Source organism: Oreochromis niloticus, linkage group LG7 (genome assembly GCF_001858045.2).
Source record: "Oreochromis niloticus isolate F11D_XX linkage group LG7, O_niloticus_UMD_NMBU, whole genome shotgun sequence".
Lineage (NCBI taxonomy): Eukaryota > Metazoa > Chordata > Actinopteri > Cichliformes > Cichlidae > Oreochromis > Oreochromis niloticus.
In genome coordinates this window covers 20,519,609-20,543,731 of record NC_031972.2, presented here as the reverse complement: position 1 = coordinate 20,543,731, position 24,123 = coordinate 20,519,609, and the positions used below count along the sequence as shown (strand labels likewise).

General features: G+C 41.5%; 1 protein-coding gene across 1 annotated transcript in view; it reads right to left on the bottom strand.

Moving 5' to 3' along the window:
- Window positions 1-7,786: 7,786 nt before the first annotated feature.
- The window catches only part of ass1 (argininosuccinate synthase 1), a 32,256-nt gene continuing 15,919 nt past the window's right edge, over window positions 7,787-24,123 (bottom strand). Inside the window, exons 10-15 of the mRNA XM_013268308.3 lie at window positions 22,503-22,587; window positions 20,045-20,109; window positions 17,395-17,526; window positions 14,824-14,980; window positions 8,263-8,328; window positions 7,787-8,170 (exon numbers count right to left, since the gene is read on the bottom strand). Coding sequence (XP_013123762.2) covers window positions 8,122-8,170; window positions 8,263-8,328; window positions 14,824-14,980; window positions 17,395-17,526; window positions 20,045-20,109; window positions 22,503-22,587 — 554 coding nt within the window. The 3' untranslated portion in view covers window positions 7,787-8,121. The remainder of the gene's footprint in view (window positions 8,171-8,262; window positions 8,329-14,823; window positions 14,981-17,394; window positions 17,527-20,044; window positions 20,110-22,502; window positions 22,588-24,123) is intronic.

Genomic DNA, 24,123 nt, shown 5'->3' with positions numbered 1-24,123 from the left:
CAGAGCTGCAGAAATGGACTGAATGTTTCTTTTATTCACCCAAAGCAAAGCAGGGTTGCAATTCTTTTCGGCACTTTAAACCCACAGCTTATGGGGCCCCGAGGCATTTTAAAAGCGGAACCGACCGTTGATGTCCTCGGCTGGTGTTGAATCTACTTTCGAGATAAAACCCTCACCTACTGCTGTGTTGCTCATACTCACTGAGGTGCAAAGTATCACGTAATGCTCAGCCAAGGCATACAGCTGGATCAGCTTTGAGGTGGCAGCACATCCGCGAATACTGCGAAGCAAAACAAGTGTTCCTCATTTCATGCATACAAAGGCGCATAGATCTTCCAGGGCTGTCCAAAAAAGGGAAAAAAAGCCAACTTAGAATGCATAATTTATCGCCATCTTGTAACTTTTCAAACACATTTTTCACAACTGGTTACATGCTTTTCTTTATGGTTTGCAAAACATGTCACACAGGTCTTTTATACAGCAGAGCAGCCCCGTTAGTAGTCTCACATCAAAGCTAAAACACTATGTATACACTTTGTGGCCACTTTATTAGGTACACCTGTTCAAATCCTCATTAACGCATAGCATCCAATCAGCTAGTCACATGGAAGCAACTCAATGCATTTAGCCATGTATACATGGTCAACACAGCCTGGTGAAGTTCAACCCGAGCATCAGAATCGAGGAGGAAGGTGAGAAAGCCTCCCTATTAAATTCAGATTAAATTCAAAATCCTTCTCCTCACACACAAAATCTAGAATTATCAGGCCCCATCATATTTTAAAGACCTCATAGTACCATCCTATTCCACTAGAGCAATTCACTCTCAGACTGCTGGCTTACTTGTGCTTCTCAGAGTTTTCAAAATGACCTTTAAGATTAGGCTCAAAATGTTTTTTTTGATAAAGTTTATACTTAGGGTACAAGACTTGAGTGATGAGTATTGCAAACCCTCTTTCTACAGGTGTCTTCCTGTAGAAAGGGGTTTTTTTCCTCCTACTGTCACCAGCTGCTTGTTCATAATGGGTTGTCTGATTGTTGGGATCTCTTTCTAACATTGTAGTATCTTCACCTTACAGGCAGTCAGTTATGAAGAACAGGAAACTGTTTGCCTCAGTTTGGGCAATAGAATATTGCAAAAATGTTGCCAGAGTCTCAATTTCTGCTGCAACATTCGCACGTTAGGACCAGAATTTGGTGTAAACAACATGAAAGGATGGATCCATCCAGCAAAATTTGTTTATCATCAACCTAAACTTTGTCAGTGACTTAATAACTATCTTTACAAATTAACAATATAATTATTCTCTTTGAGGTAGTTGTTTTTCCAAAGGAAAATTGCACTCCTCTACTAAATCAGTCATACTGTACAAAATTTTATTTGCATAAATGAAATGCAGTACCTTATGACTAGTTTTTACACTCTTAAATAAAAGGAATTTCCTATAATGCAATTTGTAACTGTGTTGTGTAATGTAGTGCATTCTTTACATGTAGATGATAGCTTCAGGATTTGTGATCCATTTTCAAGATTTAGCACAATGTTGTAAAATTACAATAATTTTCTGTTAAATCAGGTTTCAAATGTAAATATGTCAGTTTTAAAATCTATATGTAAACATGCAGAACACAAAGCACACAAAACTTTTAAGCTAGGTGAGTTGGAAGACATTTATATGGGATGAGAAAGATGTGGTCACTCAATGCATTTAGTATCAAAGCAATAACAAGAAAGCTAGAATGAAGTTACCGTGTTCAGTAGTCAAGGCGCTGTGCAAAAATGACTTAAAATGACTACTGAAGCAAAAAATGCTGCAGCAGCTTGAACTATAATTTCAGAGCATATTTGCAAAGCTCAGTAATGAAAGCCAGTTAAACACCCAGCCCAAATAGCCTGCATACCCTGCGGTGTAATTCAGGCACCATCGGAAAACATTGCATTACCATCCATCATAACACACGCCATAACAACCGAATAACCAGCGCCATTAAACATTTACATCATCCAGGGGATTTACTGAGAATGAGGCTACCAGCATGCACCTTGAACCCCTCATCCAGTCACCTCCTCACAGAGCAACAGATCGAAGAACATAAAGAGTGTGTGCCAGCAAACAAACCTCGCCAGCAGACCCCCGGGGAGAGGAGGGGAAGGGAAGCAACACAGGGAGATAAATCTATTGATTTGAGATCAACATGCTGCATTGGCGCTTCCCAGAAGGACCTGCAAAATTGAGGGCATGTAATGGTGTGTGTGTGCGCTTGTGTTTGTCATAACTTTTATAGGTTTTGATTCAGTGAAAGTATGGCAGAAGTTTCAAACTGCTTTCAAAGAAAAATCCAAACACAGGAGTTTAAAGCTTTTACATGAAGTTGGAAAAAACTCATTGGAAAAGCAGAGATGTTACTTTAAGCTATAATGTAGCCAATAAAAGTGTACTGAAGCTCCACATAAAGAGAATCACACTCAGTACACTCATCTCAGTATTGAACTGTGCGATTAGTGTGCTAAAAAGAAGCATTTTGTGCAAGTTTGAGGAAAAAGTGCCCAAATTAGTCAAATACTTAAGAAACCTGTAGGTAATATATGATGTGATGTATATTTCTGCCCTTAAATACAGATTAAGAAACATACTTTAACTTAAATTGACAGTGAATGATCAGTGTTTCTATCACTCTTATATTAAACATGACCCTACATGACTGGGAGTTAGTCTAGCTTATCATAAGAAGGGGAAGCAAGGGAGGTTGGCTCAGTTCAGCTGGAACAAAATCCACCACAAAACGCAACAAATATGTTACAGTTTGTTTGCTTAATCTGTGCAAAGATAAAAGTGCAAAAACCTCAGGCTAGGGTGGATTTTGTTACCTCTGGACAGAGCCAGGCTTAGCTAACTGGCAGATGGTTGTGGCTTTATATTTACCAGACAGATGTGAGTCTCACTCTCAGCAAGAAGGAAAATAGGCAAAAATATTTTTAATGTCCTACTATTCTGATCTTTTCAAAGATGGACAATATCCAAAGTTTGCAAAATGCAGCCCAGCACACTCATCAGTCGGGATTCGGCTACTTGAGCAATTATACCCGGACTTAATCCGGTATTGAAAAAGGTTATCGATTCTCGTTAGGCCCACAGAGCCTGCAGACTCCGGTCAATGTTAGTGAGTAGTTGAGCTACATTTGGTTGTAAGAGGAGACAGGGAAGTCCTCACACTCATTAACCCTTTTAGATGAGCAACATTGAGCAGCGGGCAAAATATTTCTATTTTTCCATCAATATTTCATCACCGACTTAGGACAAACAAAGCCAGGGGCTTTGACCGTAATGGTCCCATCTGTCTATAGATCTTCAGGACATCATGTATGGGTGTCCTTTGACACCAGAAAATAGGCTTCGACATCAAGGTAAAAACACACATGCACACACGCACACACACACACAGGAACCGTGGATGTTAGCTAGCCTGGAAGGCTTTATTTTGATGGTTCCTCACAGATGGTCTCCTTGATGTTGCAGCAGGAGATCAAGTTTCAGGAGTATGAATGAATCTGACCCATAAAGACACATCAGTGCTTTCAGACTAGCCTGCATAAGTGGCACTTATACCCAGTACGTGAACCACAGAATTATTCAGATAATTAATACAACAGGTGTCAGAAACTTCTACTCCCATCTCAGTTTATTCAAAGTATGCAATTTAATGGCCCGTGGTTAAAACAGATCCTTCACATCCGTATAGAAAAAAAATGAGGCGGTTATCCTCACATATGTGCTATTAATACTGTCCTGTTCAATTTGGATCTTCCAGTGAACACAGAAAATATTCATATAAATAATGTATTCATAGTAGCTCAGCAGAATTAGCACTGTGTGCTGCAAATCACTTATTGTTTCTTAGCTGGGAATGACCTCATCATCTTTGCCAAGCCCATAAGCTTTCTACACTAACCTCAGGGGACCAGTCCATTAACCCTTTACCTGCTAAGTAAAGCAGCATTAAGTGAAATGGTAGAGCACAAAAAGCAGCTGCCAGTTTATTCAGATACAAGCGGGTGTTATTAATCCAGGTAGGTATAAAATATGACGTGATGGTGGTAAGAACAGTGCATGTATGTGGTGCTCTGGAGGCAGGTGAAGGAACAGACAGCGGGACAGCGGGACAGCCGTCATGCGGCTTCCTGGGCTTGGGTTACACGCAAACCATAGTGAACAAGAGCTACTTTGGCCTGTAATTGGTGGTAATTAACGGTCTGTGGTCATTGTTCCTGTCTTATTGTGACTGAAGCGGAGAGGTCAGTGAAAAAAGGGATCTCTCTCTCTCCACACTGACAGGCAGATGAAGAGCGCAGATTGAATGGGGGGGGGGGGAGAGACAGCAGACATTCTCGTGCGCTTTGTTCTGTTAACTCCTCAACAAATTAATATCACAATAGATGGGTAAAAACCTGATGATTAACTTAGCTTCCTGCAAATTCAAGAAGCAAACTGCAACATGACAACTTAGAAATAGCGATGGGGAAATATTAAGTCCTGAGAACAGTGTCTCGCTCAAGTTTGCTAAAGCAGTGGTTTGAAGCAGGTAACAAACATATATCCATCCATTCTTCTTAACTGCACGTCCAATTCAGGCATGCAGAGGGGCATGGAGCCTATCCCAGCTGTCACAGGGCCAGAGGTGGGGTACACTCTGGAGAGATCATGCATTAGCAACACCATCCATCCCTTCTCTTGCACTTAATCACTGTAAATTTCAAACATTTGCAGCTGAATTAATACTAGATGGAAGTGAAGTTTGGACTTTCATCCAAAGAGATTTTAGTATTTTGCATAACTGGTCTATAAATTATTGGTAACTTAGAATCCATTTAAAAGTGCTGTCCTCTTAGAAAGCGGTACCAAATGGTTAAATAAAGCTAAAGTAAACCTTCTTATCGTCACCACCTTCTGCAGCCCTCTGCACTTCAGCTCAAGAGGTCGCGGACCGTGATCTGGAACAATAGCCTCCTTTGTACATGTGCTGTGGGAGAGTGACAGGGAGTGGAAGGCTAGTCGACCTGGCCTCCTGAGGAGACACAGTCGCACAGAAGTGTCCATTAGGAGTGTCCATCGGTCCTGTGCTACCGCTGACTTTCATGTCACACTATTGTCACACAACTCTCCCCTGAGAGGGAGACACAGTGGATAATGAGGGGTAATTGGTCCAGGGTCAAGGATGATTAATTCCCTTGGTCAGGTGTGGGCCAGTTTTCATACCTGCTTGGCCGGGCAGGCAGGTAGAAGGGAGGGGATGGCGGATGGGATATGACATGTGATACGGTAAGTAAGTAGACACACACACGTGTAGAGTTGTTGATTAGAGCAGTATCCACCTAAATAAAACTTTAATATGCAATCTTGTAATTCCTAAAAAAAATGCATGCAAGCTATTATATCAGTAAAAAAATTTCACAGGATCATATCTTTCTAGAAACAAAACAGAAAGGTCACCACAATCCTCCCCCTCTCCAACCACTGAAGCCAGATTGAGATTGATAGGTGTCCCCATCCCTCCTGCCACCCCTTCAGCTTGACTGACTAATCTGAATAACTCTCCTTCCATCCCTTCATTCTAACCGGGCAATTTTGGACACTGATTATCTTACAACCTGTGTGCGCACAACAGTAAATGCAGGGACTGCCTGGTAATTGACCAGGCAAAGACTGAGATGCCTGCCGTGTAATTGTGCAGTGGCTGAGTGGCTGCTGCAGGACTGAAAGGGTCCGAGAATTCCTCTTTGCCCATTAGACCTGGCGGGGGGTCTCCTGTGCCTGTGGACCCTAATATGAGGCCCACAGCGTACCCAGCACTTCGATACGGGACTGACATCTCTCAGTGGTGGGAACTAGGGAAGAAGAAGAGAAACAGCTACGGCATTTTTACATCTAACCATAAAAGGAAATCGCAAACACCTAAAACGGAGAAAGAGAAGCCTCTATTATCATGAGGGAGAGTGCTTTTTTGACTTTGAAGGCCTGATGCTCTATGGATTGGGATATTATCATACTGGAAGAGACAACTCCCATCAGAATAGAAATGATTCTTCACAGGGCAGAGGTCATCACTCAGTGTAGTAACATCTTCCTTTAAGGGTTCTCAAAGCCAATCTAGGGTTCAAGCATATGCTTAAGGACTGCACATCAAAGACTTTCAAGCTGTTTTTTTGTTTTTTTTACATGAATTTTGCAGTTTTGTTTTCCACAGCTGTTCCACATGCAGGACCCAAATGGTCCATTTCAGATGCATTCACACATTAGTGCAATCCCACATGACACAGACTTTATAATGAGAAGCCGACAGGCTAAAGACCAGCTAACATTTGCATTCTCACGTGCACCTCTGCTGTGTGATTAATAGAAATGTTCAGGGCTGCAGTGCATCTCTTAAAACAGCTTAGACAGTGTTTTTTTTTAGACTGTTTAGACCACAGTGGTTTATACCAGTAATGGTGTTTGAACAGGCTGCATTTATCCAGGTTAAAAAAGTCAACCAGAAAGTTCAAACTGAAGAGAAATGCTCTTCACTGCTTTGTCATGGCATAACATGAACCTTGGTTTAATGAAATGTAGTGTAGAGGACCTTTTCCTTCAGAGTTTCGAGGCTGCAAGGGGGCAAAGGCATGAGGTCAACAAGTCAGTATTTCCTTTAATTTGTCACCCTCTCTCTATTTAGCACTACATATCCAAAATATCGTCACAATACACAATACAAATCAACATCTTAAGCTCTTTGTATCTGCTGCCACATTTCAGTTGATTCAGAAAAGCTGTTGCAACAATAACCCGCCACATTAGCATACATACCTATTTTACTCATGTTTTCAGCAGTACAGTTGTAGCTTTGTTCCCTAATGTCTTAATCTCCACATTAAAGCTAATTTTATAGATTTTCCTGCCTAATCTTGTTAATTCCCGTTCAAGTCTTCCTGTTGAGCGACAGTGCACCACGTTCACCTATTCACAGATCTTTAAATGGTCATCCAAAAGAGCATTCCAATTTTTCATCCATTTTCTCCTTTTTATCCAATTGAGGGTTGCAGGGGAGCCTGTCCCAGCTGTCACACGGCGAGAGGCAGGGTACACCCTGGACAGGTCGGCAATCTGTCGCAGGGATAACACACAGAGCCAGACAACCGTTTCCATTCACACCTACGGTCAATTTAGAATCACCAATTAACCTAACCACATGCATGTCTGTGGATTGAGGGAGGAAGCCGGTTTAGCTGCAGAGAACTCACACATGCACAAGGGGAACATGCAAAGTCCACATAGAAAGGCCCCAGATTAGATTTGATCTCAGGAACTTCTTTCTATTAGGCAATAGTGCTAACCAATGTACCACTTTCCAATTTAAATAAAAAGGAAAAAAGCTGTAACTGAACCTTACAGTACCCCCTCCTACCTCTGTCCTATGTTCTGTAAGCGTGGGGATGCCTTGCTTGTGGCGTCCAATTGGTTTTCAATTGGTTTTCCTTCCATCTGACTTGTGCCATTTGAGCTCAGAAATGGCCTCATCACTTCCACTTCAGTGTCTATCACTGAACCATTATGCTCACTTCTGCAGCGCTCCCCCTACATCTGCATATTGTAAAATATGACACGGCTTCCTTGGGGCACAGAGTGTGGCCCCAAGACTTAAACAGGCATGCATTAAAACAAAAAAGCAAATACACAGTCTGCCAAAGACATAAATGACTTGTGCTTTTTATAATGAAACACCAAAAAGTGGAAGAGAAACAGAGAAAAAGGACATTTCACCCCTTTTTATTTGAATACAAACAGTTCATGGTATTAAAATAATGATGCTAAGAATAGAAAATTCCCGGGAACCAAATACTAAGAAATACATATCAAGAGTTTATCCATGGTTCATATTTTGGAGTGAGCCAATCCTGCTGTTACGTGTGAATGTCTGCTTCCAACTATGAAAATGATGTGCTTCCTATTGTGCTAATACAACCAACACTACATAATAAGGCATAAGGTAGATACTAGAGGCACAAAGACTAAAATTTGTTGGTGTGTAATACGTCATGGAGAGAGAAAATAAGAAAAGAAGGTGGTGTTCCACGACTGACACCAACTACTGCTTGGTGCTGGACAAACCCTGCAAGCGGTGGTGTTCCCTTAACCTGCGGAAGAAAAATATATAAAGAAGGATGAAGCATAGGTGTGAGCTGGCTTTAATAAACAGCCATTCTTGGATTTTAAGGTGAAGGCTAACCTGACGGCATTAATCCTGATGAATCCAGAGGCATCACACGGGTCATAGTCTCCCTGCACGTCCATGCTGAAACAAAAAGTCCGAAAAGAAGCAGGTGAGCCAACAGGGAGCAATCTTCAAATGCAAAAGTTAGAGGACATTGGGGTAACAAACTGATTGACGTGTTTGCCGTCACTGGCGTGAACATAAAGAGAGACAGAGCCTCATCAACCGCTGGGATAACTGGATCATTGATAATCTTTTGAAACAGTGTCCCAATTGATTTTCCTCTGAATGCTCTTCTTTAGTTGCTTGTCCCGAATGAAAGCGCATCAATACAGCAGAATGAAAACACGCTCACGCATACAAGAACACAAAAGACGCACATAACCCATTTACAAACAATCCCATCATATCAACTGTGAGCTAAGTGTTGAGATGATTTTGTAATCTGCTGTTTGTCTTCCAGTTTATCCACTTCTTGTGAAAAAGTAGTAAATCTATAACTTGTGGCGGTGCGTTGTCCCATGTTGTCGAGGCTGCTTGTTGTGTAGTCATCTCTTCTTAGTGTGTCTCACAAAGAGTGCCCGTGTGCTGTGTAATTACAGCAGTTTCTACCTGCAGTGTTTAATACACTCCCTTACTGAGTCCTCTCCTTCTATGACACCCCCAACTCCCCGTGTACAGCTTGCACTCATTCTTCAAAAGCACTTAGCAAAAGAGGAAATTGCCAACAAATGATAGGATAAACACTATAAAAAGAAAGGCCGACAACTAAATCATCAACTCTCAATACAAGGCTCCCTGCCCGGCACCTGAACACCATTATGAGTGAGTGGCCACAAAGAATACAGCACTTTGTGCCTGTGTGTCTGCAAGCATGTGATTGTGTATTCCTTTAAGAAACCCTGCAGTCTAATTGAGAGCGGAGACTGCTGAGAGCGAGGAGGGTGACATTTCTGTCTCAGATGGGTGCGGCGAAGGGCTGTATTACCACTGTGTTAATGACGCCGTTTACTGTTGCCTGTGGAGAGCCAACAGGATGTCTGCGGGGGTTTCATGCCTAATCTGGTCTGTGTGTGTGTGTGTGTGTGTGATTTTGACAGGTTTTCATGTAGCGGCAAATACGTGAGTGTGTGTGTGTATGAGATTGCTGCTTCCAGGTGTATCACTGTCAGGTACATCCATCTGTCAGTGGCAACGAAGAAGTAATTCATAATAAGCTTGTCATCTAATACATAAGTAAGTACTCGTTTTATATTGCTGCATATCGATGACATATTACCGTGTTGTTAAGTAGTGTTACATGTTTTGTAGAACCTGGAAAACATTCCAACAAGTCTGGCATGGCCACTTTGTTAGGTACACTCAGTTAATTGCTTTTAAAGCAAAATCTAATCAGCCAATCACATGACAGCAAGTCAACGCAACTAGGCATGTAGCCATGGTCAAATCTACCTGTTGAAGTTAGCCGCAGTTCTCTGGCTCAAAACACCTTGTTGATGTCAGAGGTCAGAGTGCAACAGTAGCTCAACCACTTTTTACAACCAAGATATTCACATGAACACACACCATGTTGAACCATGAAAAAGACGTGCTACACCAGCATAAGTTATGCAGAAGAGCATCTTTGAATCCACAGCAGAAGACCACACCAGGTCCCACTCCTGTCAGCTAGTAAAAGGAAACTGAGGGTATAATTCTCACAGTCACACAAAAATTGGACAAGAGAAGATTGGAAAAACATTGCCTGGTGTGACGAGTCTCGATTTGTGTTGTAGCATTCAGATGGTAGTAGGGCTGCTCGATTATGGCAAAAATGATAATCACAATTATTTTCACTGGAATTGAGATCTCGATTATTTGACGATATTTATTTAACAATAACAATGTATTGAATAATGGCTTTAAAGATTGTCAAAAAATAATATAAAATAGTGTGCAAATACTGATTACAGTGCAAATGTTTGCAATATAAAAAATAAATGAAAAATGTAAACATCTGTGTTTAGTGAACTTCAAAATACTGCACAATATTTGATCCACGTCTGACTCCGCGAACCCATAATGTTTCCACCAATGTTCCCTCAAATATTTCATGTGTCTGAGCGAACACACAAACTCCCTGAGCGATCCCTTGGACCACTGTGAGAGACATCAGACGTGTGCACTGTGGTCACGCCAGCATCTAATCCATCCAAGTTACACGGTTTATTAAAATAATCAAATTACAGCATTTACATTTATGTTAGACTACTTTTAATTAACTGCTTTAGCCCACTTACAATGAAAATTTAAAAAATCCTGTTCATGACCTGTGTAGTATGTTAACACTATTGGAAGTAAAAAATAACTTGAACTCCAATTTTGAAAACACAACTTTCTTTCTTCTTTTTTTGTTCATAAAGCTCTAACTTGTATTATGAGTCTGTGGTCTGGGAGAGAGTCCTGTAACTCTCTGTCTGCCAAATACAGTATATAATGACCAATGTTGGGCAATTAATTATATAGTTACTACTCAGTTTGGCAAACAACAAAGTTTTTTGCAGCTATTTATTTTTTTTCATGCAGCAAAGGCGTTTTTAAATAAACATTTCAAACTATTTACAGAACAATCAGCTGTTCTGCATCAAATCTGATGCCACACAAATTATTTGTGCCCCTCCAAAAAAATAATTTCTGTCCACTATGAGATAAAGGAGAACAACAGCCTGATACCTGCAGGCCTGACAACAGGAGCTGTATCACTCCTGTAACACCTGTAACATTCAGCAGTCGCCTCATTGTTCTGACACACACAACAAAACTATAGACTACACTACACACTAACTACACAAGATTTGCGCTAAACGTCTCAAATCTCTCACATCTCACAACACCGCCGTCACTCCTAAAACTTCCCCCCGTTTCTTAACAACTAGATGCCACGTTGCCATATCATTTTTTGATTGGTCGACACAGTACTTTTTTCGACCAATAGGAAAGGGTGGGGTTTTTTGGTTTTGTTTTTGCTCACAGGCGGAGAGTGCTTTCGAGCGTTTTCCTTATAAAACGCCGTTTTTACCGTTTCTTCCCGCAGTAAATATAAACAACGATAGTATTCAGGAAGAAAACCAAACATTGCATATATTTTTATCATAACTCTGGTTTTACGTGGCCTATCAACACAATTTAAAAACTGGTATAAAGTCCACACTTTTTCCGTCTGTCCTGCTCACATCTCCAATGGTTGTACACGTTGTCATTAATGTGGCTTCACTGCACATCAGCCACGCCGCTTTGCTAGCTAAAACACCGGTGTCGGCACATAAGGACGCTGTCATAGCCTGTCAACGACGTTGATTGGCTGCGTATATACGAATGTGAATCGCATTATTGGTTGGACTATAGGATAAGGTGGTATCGTTCTAATCCCATACAGGAGCAGCCAGTCACTTACTGACTAACACTGCAAAACAGAATTGTTAAAGTTTTAATTTTAATTTCAGTTCAGGTTAGATTTTTTTTGTGCGCAACGCAGATTTTCTGTGCGCAGAGACCGTGCCAGCAGTGCGCAATTGCGCACGTGCGCAGCTTAGAGGGAACATTGGTTTCCACACCACTGAAGTCGTTTTACCTCTCTTTTCAACCAACGGCATTCTTTCTTCAGCAGCCATTATCCTCTCCTCTCCAAATAACTTCTGCTTAGCTTTCCGAGCTTCCCTCGGGTCCTCTTAATTGTTGTGACGCGTGTTCGAAACGCAAAGAGGTGCTCTCGATTTGCCACACGGAGCAGCGCGAGAGTAAAGCACGAGGGAGGTGCTAATAATAGGCTCAGTCATTTTTAATGATCGTTGAAAACCCAGATCGTAGTCGAGATTAAAATTCGATTAATTGAGCAGCCCTAGATGGTAGGGTCCGAATTACACGTAAATAACATGAAAGCATGGATCCATCCTGCTTTGTATCAGTGGTTCAGCCTGTTGGTGTGTTTGATGTTTCCTTACCACACTTTGGGGCCTGCCTGAGTATTGTTTCTGACCACGTCCATCCCTTTAGGATCACTGTGTGCCCGTCCTCTGATCGCTGCTTCCAGCAGGATAAAGCACCACGTCACAAAACATCGCAAACTGGTTTCTTGAACATGACAATGAGTTCACTGTACTCAAATGGTCTGCACAATCCAGTAGAGCACTTTTTGGATGTGCTGGAACAAAATATCATGTCATCGTGGATGTAAAGCTGACAAATCTGCATCAACTGTGTGAAGCTGTCATGTCGATTCAGACCAAACCCCCTGAGGAGTATGTTTTCAGCACCTTGTTGAATCTGTGCCATGAAAAATTAAGGCAAAGGGGGTCCAACCCAGTGCTGCAATACCTAATAAAGTGGCCAATGAGTGTGTATTAACACTTATTTTTAGGGGATTTTATGCATTTTATTGTACAATAGAAAGCGCTTAAGAAAGTTCTGGTTCACTACATTTTACCGAAATAGATCAAGTTTTCATTCAGTTTGTTTTATCCATTGTTCTCGATTAAAGAATAATCCAATAAAGTTTCTTCTAAAGTGCCAATAGACGACTTCCCTCCTGCACCCTTACCCTCTGCCCCCATTTTAAAGCCCCTTTTGTATTAGGCTGTTAGGCTTTGTTGCTAACTGATTTAGTAGATATAATTCCAGCTGAAACTTCTGAACCTTCCCAAGTCCTGGAGCTCTTTTCATTGAGCAAATCCCCTTCTTAGTTTCACTCTTGGTTTTAGCTTCTGTCACTATCCCTTTTTGCTCCTTTTCTTTTACTGGGTAGTTTTCACAGCTACTCTGGTTATACCAGTGTCCCACCATCTCAGCTACCTGGAGAAAGCTACCGATAACTACAGGAAAAATAAAAGCATATTCCTGTTTCAGGTGTATCATTGAGTTTTTATTTTCTTACTCGGAGGCAGACAGAATTACATACCGAAAGCAAAAGCTCATCAGGAGCACCTCTAAAATAAAATAGTGTCTTTATTCTTTTTATGTACATTCTGTATCTCAAACACAGATCTTATAAAACACAGTGAGATCTTTGATCTATGAAAAAATTGCAATGTATGATATGTTTTCCTCAGTGTTGTTAAATGTTAATGCTGACACTAGTTTCAGAAACTGAGCACTGGTGCGGGTCCAGCTGGCACTGCATTTGAACTACAAATAGGAGAGGCCAGAAGATGAACAAAATCAATTTGTAACTATTATGACTATTTTCTTTATAATTTCATCTTCTTTCTTAAGACTTTAGTAAAAACCCAAACATTTGTTGGTTTCACGTTGCCACATATAAAGAATTTCATACTTTTCTTTGTTGTATATGATCAACAAAGAAAAGTATATATGAAACTGAATATCTTTTGGTTTTAAACTGCTGAAAGGCACCTGAGAGTCGGCTTGGTCTCATAAATTCAAGCATTTATTCTCAGGTTTAGCATGTAGGGCGACAGGTTTGTAGTCACAGGTGTGTCTTTACCTGAAAACACACCTTATCAAGAAAAACCTGCTCTCCGTGGGTAAGAAATAAAGCCGTGTGTCAGTGTGAGCGACTAAATTTGAGACTAATGTGAGAGTTTTTTTGGGGGCTGATGTTTCTAAAGAGCCCCTTTATGTGGAACCACTCGGCCCATCTGTCAGTGGCCCCGAGGACTTTGCGATGGTGCAACACAACACTGAGTTACACAGATGTGTCGTCCCTGCTGAGAAATGTGACTTTATAAAATGAAGCCTCGTATCAAAACACAAGCGTTCATCAACTAAAGTCATACAGCAAATTATCTGTTTAAAGGAATGAGAAGTTATAATTTATCTAAAACGAGTTGGAAGTTTAGTGAAAACTGAATATTAGTAAAAAAAATAAATAAACTGAAACAAGCCAATATGGGTTACTAAAGCTGGCTGCGTGCCTGGTCTGAGTACAGTATAATCTCTGTTTATCTCCCCCTCTTTCACAGGACAAAATGTACACTCACCGTATTGATTTTTTCTCCTTTTTTTAACTGGCTGTTTCGCTTGCCAAACCAGTCTAAGGAACTGAATGGCTGACTGTGTGAGGCATGTTTTTAGTGTCTCTCTTTCTGACCTGCTTAACTAGCATGACACGCTGGTGCTTTCCTCTTAAAAGCCGAGTGAAATCACCTCTCTCCTCTGGCTGAAAACACCATTAGCTCTCTGACTTTAGGGTACAACTGGTGTGTGTGTGTGACTGACGTGGAGATGGAGAGACATATGGAGGAGGTTTTCACTTTGGTCAGTGCTGAGCCTGCCCAGAGGGCATCAGGGGTCACCCTCCTGAACAAACCCACTGTTACCACAGCTAAGAGGCCGGGGCGGGGGGGTGCTGGGGTCTGCCCTGCAGGAACTGAGTCTGACACTTCTCTGATGTCTTTGTGAGGCAGGGTCAGTTAAGTATGCTGATGTGGAGATCATCAGAGAGCTTTGGCAAAGTGACCTAATAACAGGCCGACTGGTGAACATGTGGATGCACCAGAGCAGCACCACACACAGCTGTCACTTCTGTCTTACAACCACGCACACACATACGCACTTTTTTGTATTTCATCCCCTGCTTACCTGACCAGCTCCTCGTTGTACAGGGACTTGGGTGACTCTCGTCCCAGGATGTAGACCTGACCCTTGAAGACGGACAGCTGCACTTTGCCCTCCACGTTCTCCTGGGACTTGGCGATGCAGTGTCGCACAAAATCACACTCTGGACTGTACCAGAAACCTGTAATGCAAAGGTTTGTTTAGGAGTTGTTTTTATTATCGTCCAGGCAGATGGAGAGATGAGACAAAACCATGGCTGAAAAACAAGAAACAAAAAAAAACCCCTGCAGTTCCTCGAATGACCAGTCGAGGCATTCACCCAAAAATGAGTCAATCCCCATAGAGTCCCATATCAAAGATCCCATATTTAGAGAATGAATAAACATGTGTACAGCCTATTTATAAGTAGTTCATAGATAATATTTTAATAACTTGCCAGTATTGATGATAACAAGGCTTAAAATGATGCATTATAGATCCCCATCCACATATAAAGCAGTGATATATTGGTGTCACTTTACAGCTGCCAGCTGGTCGCGATTGGTTGTTCAAGGTCACCCTGTAGCTTAGTTAGCACTCGCTCATTTGTCAGGCAGCAGTACGTTTCACTTCTATCAGTCATCACTTTAAACGGTCCCCTCAAAAGTGGGAAAAGGTTTACTCAGGACCCGCCCGCTTCACATCACTAACGGTTACTTCTTCTTCTAGTGTCTTTCTGTGTGGATGCTTTGAATGACAGGTGGATGCTGACCATCTGCTAAGCTTCACCTCTGCTAACTGGAGTCACTGGACCCTGAGATTATCTTTGAAGTGTTTTAATGGAAGGATTTTCAACTTTATTTGTAAGCTAATTGGAACCAACTAAAAGATAGCAGGGTTTATGTGAGGCACTCGCATAGTGTACGGATGCACCTTGCAAACCAAGCTTAGTAAGCGTTAGCTGGTTACTTAGGTTTTCATCCATAATAAATGAAGCTCAAGGCTTCATATTAGTTCCAAAATAGCCACTGAATGTCATCATGGTTGCCATGTCCACCTGTTTTATGGAAACTATAGAAAAACATTAAACAACTATTGTACTCTTATGATCTTACCTGTCGCTTACACGACTGTGGGAAAGTGCTTGTGTTGCTGACTTTTGTATTGATCACATAGCCCAAGATCTACATCAGTGCTATAATAAAACCCGGAAGCTTTTGATGTGTTTTTGTTTCTTATTTACTTGAATGCAGTGTTAAAAATCCAACTCGGATCAAATTTCGTGGCTCTCCACAGTTCACCTGCACATGGTTTTTCAAAGACATCTGGGAGGCACGTTGATCTAAACAACTTGTTTTTCTGGGGATTTTAGTCGTCACTGTTGCTTCTTTGTTTTCATGTAAAGCCAAACTCAATACCCAATGCTGACACCTGGAATCAGGACGCCTTGTAATGGATACGTTTGGGACTAGCACATGAATAACAAATTAACATCTAAACTGCTTAAAATCTTTTCTATATTTTCCTTATTTATTGAATACAACCATGGATGGCCACACAGATCTGAGTGTTCGCTCTTTTATGAGATACAATTCTTTCTCTGCTCTGGTCTCGTTACTGTCTCAGGTAAAGCTCCTGTCCCCCTTTCTTTTCTCCAATTTTGATGAGCTGGATCATCAGTCACTAAGACAGATGGGCGAGGGATACGTCTATATATGTTCAGAGGTCAGTCACACCCCACTCAGCAGGGGTCCTTCTCTCATCAGAGGCTGACCTCCACCTCATCATCTGGCCATGTTCAAAGACAATCATTCCTTTCTTTTTTGATCTTCGGGTTAGCTGCTTCTAGATGCCAGCATGGCTCTGTTAAGTGGTTATTTGAGAAGATTACACGAATTATCATTTTAAATCGTCAATCAAAGAAAAATCGTCATTTTGGTCTTTTGCTTTCAAAAGTGAAGTGAAAGTGACGCTTTAAGATTTGTCATTGTAAGCCAGTAGTTGTTCTGAATATTTTGGGCTTTCTTTAAATCCTGCAAGTGAATTTAGATTCATTTTAATCAACTAAGCAATTATTTGACCGCTAATCTGTCGTTTAGTGTCAAATGCGTCTTCTGCTAAAAAACACTGTTTAGGTAAATAATGCAGAAAAACCAGATGCTGAACAGGTGGATTGTTAACATAAGCCCCACTACCAGCCGTCTGCTATCTGCAGAGTTATTAATGATTTAAACCCACAATGGGTTTAATCTCTGCCCTCCTCCTCAAAGTATCACCTTTGTGTGTGTGTGTGTGTGTGTGTGTGTGTGTGTGTGTGTGTGTGTGTGTGTGTGTGTGTGTGTGCTTCCTGCCTCTGGAGGGTATAACTGAAGCAACCTAGTAGTCAGTCTGTAATGGCACTGATCCTATTATGTGGATGAAGGTGAAGAGTGAGCAGAAGGGAGGATTAGGACACCTGAGCCGAGAAAAGCTCGACACACACATGTAAACACACTGAACATACAGCAGTGTACGGATGCATGGAGCGTGTTTGCTTCTTTCTTACAAGAACTGCACAAGAGAAACAGAGAATAAGAGGAAACAACATAATTAAGATGAGATATTTTAGGCACTCACCATTGTACACGAGTTCAGAGAACTTGATACCAAGCCCCTGTTTGATCCTCCGCACCTCTTTGTCCATGGTAAAGGTCTCAATGTCTAAGTGGGCCTTCAACAGAACTGTACCTCCTGGGGTTTCATATATCCCTAAACAAACCAAAGCAAAAATCAACAAAACAAAGTCAAACTTGCACAAAAGACTTCAGCTGGGTTTTAGATGAGAGTGCTGGCACCTTTACAAGCCTGACTGCTCATGAATATCATATTTTTAGAGGCACTGGTATAGTGCACATAATTACTTCCAAGGCATAATCTTCATAGGCCATTCATAGCAACATAAACTACAAGATCTGTTCATTTGAACTAACTGCAGCCAAACAGCTACATCAGCCATCTGACAGACAGGCCTTCACAGTGCTCACAAAACACGGATCAGCCTGTCCTGGTTAAATGACAGGTTAGGAGGCCCCTGCCAGCCCGGAGTCTGGACCAGGGCTCTGACTACCCTGCAATTTACCCCCTCTGGACAGGAGGGGAGGGTTGGAAGGGAGAAAAGATGAGGTAGATGACAGGAGAAATGAAGCTGTCACTTAAATGTCAGGTAAAACAAAAGGAGGGCAGGCAGGAAACTGCTACAAAATCTGACCGTAGGAAAAAAAAAAAGCTCTATCAGTGCCATCAATTTTGGAGCGAGCTGAAATTTTGAGAAACTGTGAACGCAGTTTTTTCATTCAATACAAGGTTCCGCATGTCTTTTGTCAATTTGAATGGCAAGCGCACTTTCGATTGGAGCGACGCTGCCTAACAGACACTTCACTACAGTTTGTGTGATGTGCTTCTGGCTTCAAAGCTCTTTCCTGAGATTTAACAGATGAATGCAACTTAAACTCTTCCAAACTCCTGAGCGTCCGAACCCAAATCTGTACAAGCCTAAAAACTGCTGATCTGAGAAGCATTTATTTTGTGCCGGCAGGTAAACAAAAACAAAGCACTAGTGACGCCGCTAATTGTCTAAAGCCTCAAAAAGGCTGCCGCCTGAGCAAGAGCGGCTTGTGGCTTTTTGGAGATCCTGGGCCACGGAGGGCACGTAAAGACATTTCCGTTCTAGGCTCGATCAGATAAATGAGTTAAAACTGCCCCCGAACACAACTCGGCTTAAGTGCTCCGAAAACAGAACTAGCTTCACGGAGAGTAGGAAACAATGAAACGCTATCTGGTTAAGCCCCAACTGTGGCAGTTTAGTTAGGCTTAAAGAAAGAAAATCCAGTGGCTTTGAGCTTTTTTATACAGTCAGCGCAGGTATGCTAACCATGGCTGCAGGCCTGCAGGGGTTCAGGACAGGAATTCTTTTTAAGCTGATCCTCTTTGACCCTTCAGGCAAACTGTCAGCTGAGCATAAACAGGTAGCGCAAGTAAGCGAATAAAGCTAAATATCTTCTAGATCAAGATGAGCTGGTTAATTATTGGTGGGACTCTTCAGATGAAGACATTAAAAAAAACTTTTATAAGTATTTTTAGAGCCAGCATTTTGATGTCTGACAGCAGTCTTTGACGAGGCGGCCCGCTCATCAAAAGATGTGGCCATTTCCAACCGCTTTTGCTGAGGCCATCATGGGTGCACTGGTCAGAGGTCTGACAGTGTTTTGACAGGAGGGAAATGTTAGTCTGGCACACAGGCTGGTGAATGCTTTGTAGCACAGTGACAAGATTCTTGACAAACCATTTCAATCCTTGCCGCCTCCCTGACCCCACACAAATAAATATGACCCAACACAAATGACATGTCCCCGTTCAATTCCTCCCATCTTCTATTGTGCTAACGCGAGTGCCGTTTCCGAGGACAGCAACGTGAACACTTGATGGTAGTTATTCAACCACTCGGGCACCTCTTGCTCCACCTCTTCCTATTGCTTCAGTGTAGGAAACAGCTTTGATCTTTTGTTCAGTCGAGGGGAGAGAAAAGTGGGCTTCCCATTTTCCAATTTCTACCTGCCAAGTGGCGCCACAGCCACAGTTTGTTGGTCAGTCAATTTGCCAATCATAGCACATAGTGTCGGGGAGGAAGAGGACAGTTTGTGTAAGCGTGTCTCGCAAGGCCAGGGCTGCTCGCTGGCCCTGTATATTTGCTGTGGTAATACATGTAGAGACCTAACAAAGGAGCTTTTCAAGCTGCCTGCTGATGCCGAAGATAAAGAGACAAAAAAACCCCCATCCTAGAGCGATGTGTGTGCAGATACGTGATCGACTGTGCATTTGTGTGTATCCAGTGGAGCGTGTGCACCTTTCCTCTTCACGGTGTGTGTTTTCTGTATGTGTGCATGCATAAGTGAATGGAAGCAACTTTGGAGTCTATGATTCCAGGTGAACCACAGGAAAAACATTTCTCTTAAGAAGTGTGCTCGCCACCCGGCCCACTTTTATGGAAGTAGAACAGCAGAAGTGACACTTGAAGCATTCATGTAAAATAACTGCAAATTGGATGAAAGCTCTGGATGTTGAAAGGAAGGCTTTCAGTGCATGTAAAATTAAAATACTATGAGGCAGTTCAGAGTAAGTGCAAATATATGCGTCTTACTGCATTTACAGTGGATACTATTGCTCAAGCAAGTCAGGAATCGGGAATCTGGCACAAAAAAGAGAAGAACAAAACATTTTTAAGTCTTACCTCGGGACTTCATGCCGATGAAACGGTTCTCTACAATGTCTATCCGGCCCACTCCGTGTTTTCCCCTAAGAGATAAAGACAAGTCTGTTGGATAAACTCCTAAATTATTTAGATCATCAAAAAGGAAGAAGTGCTGTGCCAATTTCCTAATTTCTTGACCTTGAAATTCCCGTCTATTCAATCTGTGTGGCATTTTGGGCCTTACTGCAGAAAACAGGTGGAAATTGTTGATTGAAAATGTTTGTTACACTTTTTTGCCGATAAAAGTCCACGAATAACATGCTCAGCCAGCTGCTATGCATTCTCTAACAATGGCCACGGCCGGCCGGCATGTTTCTCCAGGTGAAATATATTTGTGCACACTACATATTTTAACATGTTTGAATAATATCAACACTTAGCAATAAATCAGAAATAAAAATATTGCAAAAAATATTTTGCAATATTTTACATTTTCACCTGCCCGAGTCACCTCATACATTTTAGCTGGAGTTCATCTGTAGTGAATACAGCCTGTCGTTTGTTCACCTCAGCTTGTATTGTACCAGGTGTCCATGTTTACTCTGAATGAGGCTGTAAAACAGTGAATCCCACTTCTATCTGATGACAGCAATGCTGAGGTGAGTTTTTGAAGTTATGCTGAACTTTTCTGTCAGTGAGCGCTGCCATTAGCCGCTGTTAGAGAAACTTTCCTTGAAGTGGCTCACACACTTATTGAACAAACTCTAATATGATGTAAGAATGTAACCAAACTATTTATCAGAGGGAAAAGGTGATTTTTAAAATACTCAAGCCTAACATTACCTGGAAAAACATTCACTGTCGTTTCATATACTGTTGTCTCCAGTCCGGAGGGTTGCATGTGGGATCTGCAGTAACTAACTATGGCGGTACCAGTAATAAATAAGCATGTTTACCCACATTTTCTTTTGTTAGACCCCTGACTTGAGTTCAGGAGTCTTGGCTGAGGCTGAAGGTGATGAGAAAGAGAATGAGGGAGGAGAGAGAGCAATGATGGCTGAGGCAGATGAAAGACAGGAGGCGGAGAAAGAGATAATAAGAAACAGATAATGAAATGTAGAAATATTAAATGGTCATATATAGTTTAAAAGACCTACTCATGATCTTTAAATTAACACTTGACACTTAGGTGTTTTTAATTGTTATCAGATTTCCCTTTTCTTTCGGAATTGTCAGGAATCTGGAACATTCCAGTGGAGAGGATAGAGGGCTAATAGAGCTCCAGAAACCAGGTCTGTGTCTGGCACAATCTCAGTCTGCTGTGACTTTATCAGAATAATGCTACAAATGTGGAGCAATGGAGGCGTAAAACATTTGAATAAGCCATAAATGTTTATTGTGTCTGAAGTTAAACTCTTTTATTTAGAGATCGATAAATTACTACAAGTGATTCTTGCAGACCCTTTGGCCCACAGCTACTTAATACTGAATGAAAAGCTTCTACAGCAACTACAGGAAAATGACACCTTGTTGAATGTGGCCCACATAAAGCTATTGTTTAGGGGTGTTTTTTTTTTACTTTTTGACTGTCGTTTATGTGGGAAATGTTGACTCAGAGTGCCCAATGAATGCTGTGTGCTGAAGTAGAATTACATGTTTTAGTCCTGAAATGCACTACTATGTAAATCTGGTTGTGTCAAAGAGCAGTAAGAATTCAAATAAAACCAAAATATCTTGGGTAGATGCACACCAATCATGCAATCATAGGAATGCATCATCAACATCATTGCACAAGTTTAATAAAAGCACACACCTGTAGCATCTGGCTACAGATTTGAGGCACTGTTCGCACAATGATGCATTTGCTTGGTAGAGCATGTCGTCCACTGATCAGAGACGTGGGTTGCTCTCTGGCTCCTTCAGCTTGCATCTTGAGCATCATCAGGAAAGATACTGAACCCCAGAGTTGCCCCTGATGTATTAATCAGAGTGTGTGTGTGTGTGTGTGTGTGTGTGTGTGTGGTGGGGGGGGGTCATCTTAAAAGTGAGTGCTTAGACTGAATACAAATGTGCTGCATTAGTAACAGTAGTAGTTTGTACAAATTCATTATAGATTATGTAAAAGACAGATAATCTGTAACAGTCTGAAGGTCTGAAGTTCAGAATTAAAGAAAAAAAGTGTGTGGAAAATAAAAATCACAGGAAACACCTTGAAACCCAAAAGCAGCAGAGGAAAACAGTTTGTTCTGTGGTGTCGCCTGGTTCACCTTTAGTATTTCTCATTTACGCTGACAGTTGGAAAGCAGAGAGAGGAAACGAGGCTGGAAGAGACGCACAGGAGGGAAAACTGGTGGAATTTGATCCCAGGGCCAGCAGTGACAGACTCACATCATTCTAGAGGTGGTAAACTTAACCACTGCTCCACCTCTGAGGACACTATCCTGATAGAGAGGCTTACTTACAGCATGTTGTTTTGAAGCCACAGAAAAATGCTTACCCGATCTCATTGAGGTATGAGAAGATATCCAGTGCTGTGGTTTTGGAAATACCATCGTTCATATTGGTCACCTTGACAGGAACACCTGCAGGAATAAAATACTGATTTAAAAAAATGATTTTTTTTAACACCAACATAGAAACAAAATTATAAATAGTAACTAAAAATAGCTTTGATGCAGGCCGTTATCCTTCCTGTACATCATGCTTTCTTACATTTGAGATTCAAACAGAACAAAATTTTATCTATAGGCTGATATCCAAGTTCTGTGTTTTTCTGATACAACAAAGAACAACTACAGCAAAGCAGGCAGCTGATAAATCAATGTAATGCTGAAAAACACAAGAAACATGTCAAAGAACCATGAGTTACAAAGGTAACTTTCACAGTCCTGGTTTTTTTTAAATAGTTTTGGATAAATGGCTTAAAAAACAAATCATTAATTTTCACTGAACAAATAGAAAAAAAACAAAAACAAAGCAGAGTTTATCAAATCTGCTGACAAGTGCTTATTATCTCAGCCAGTCAAATAAATAGTCTCCAGCTAAAAGTGAAAGCCATTACAAAAGGAGATGGAGAGAAGGGCTAATAAATTCAAAGGCCCTTCTCATTTGAAAGCTGTGAAATTGTGGGCTGGCTTTACCTAATTCAATTACACACGCAGCTTTGTTACCCATACTCTCTTTGGCTCTGAGCTTTTTTTCCTTCTCAGTTCTTGTGTGTGTTTTGCGCATGTGCTGGAGGCTAAAGCACCTGCACTCATCTTCCTATTGCTCTTTAAACGCCCACGATCTCTCCGCACACTTAACCCAAGTGCGCATCAATCACTGTCACAGACCTGTTTATTCGCGGCCTTCGATAAAGCAATGCAGGCCAAAGGTGGAGGTGGAAGGAGGGGGGTATATATCCTTTTTAAGACTACACAAGGAGGAAGCAGGACGAAATCCGCTGCGCTGTCCATCCCGAGGCCTACACACACTTGAGCGTGCTTGCAGTTGTCAGTCAAACAGCTTTGAAGAGAAGAGCAGCACTTCTCTGCTTTTCAGCTAGCGTTTACTAAGCTCTAATGGGACTGACATGTGAGGGACTTGGCTAATTTTTTTAGACAAGGGCTTTGTTGACGGCCCATTCTCATATCGCGGGAATCACGGTGGCTCCCATGGAAGACGAAGAAGAAGCAGAGGAAGAAGAAAAAAGAGTGGAGAGGGCAGTGTGTTTTTTAAAACGTGCCCTCTCCTAGATATTTAATAATTAGATTAAAAGTTTAAATAAATTAGCTGAGCGTCTGAACATGGGAGTGCAGGGGTCGGCTCTTTTCGTCCTTGCGCTGTTTCGGGTTCTATCATTTACCGAGGGGGTATTTTTCCACTCATGATCCCCTTTCTTCAGTTTCTTTTCTTTTCTTTTTTTGCGGCCTAACAGTGCAGACAATGGGAGTGCAGACACAGTTGTAGGAAAAATTACTGCTTTACATTTTTCCTCTGTGTCTCTTTTTCCTCCTTACCTCTTTGGCAAGAAAGGAGGGAGGGATGATTTTTTTTTTTCACTTAAAAAAAGGGGAGAGGATTGGGGGAATGGAGCGTTTGACGGGGGTAGAAAGGTTCCTGTCGTTAAATATTCT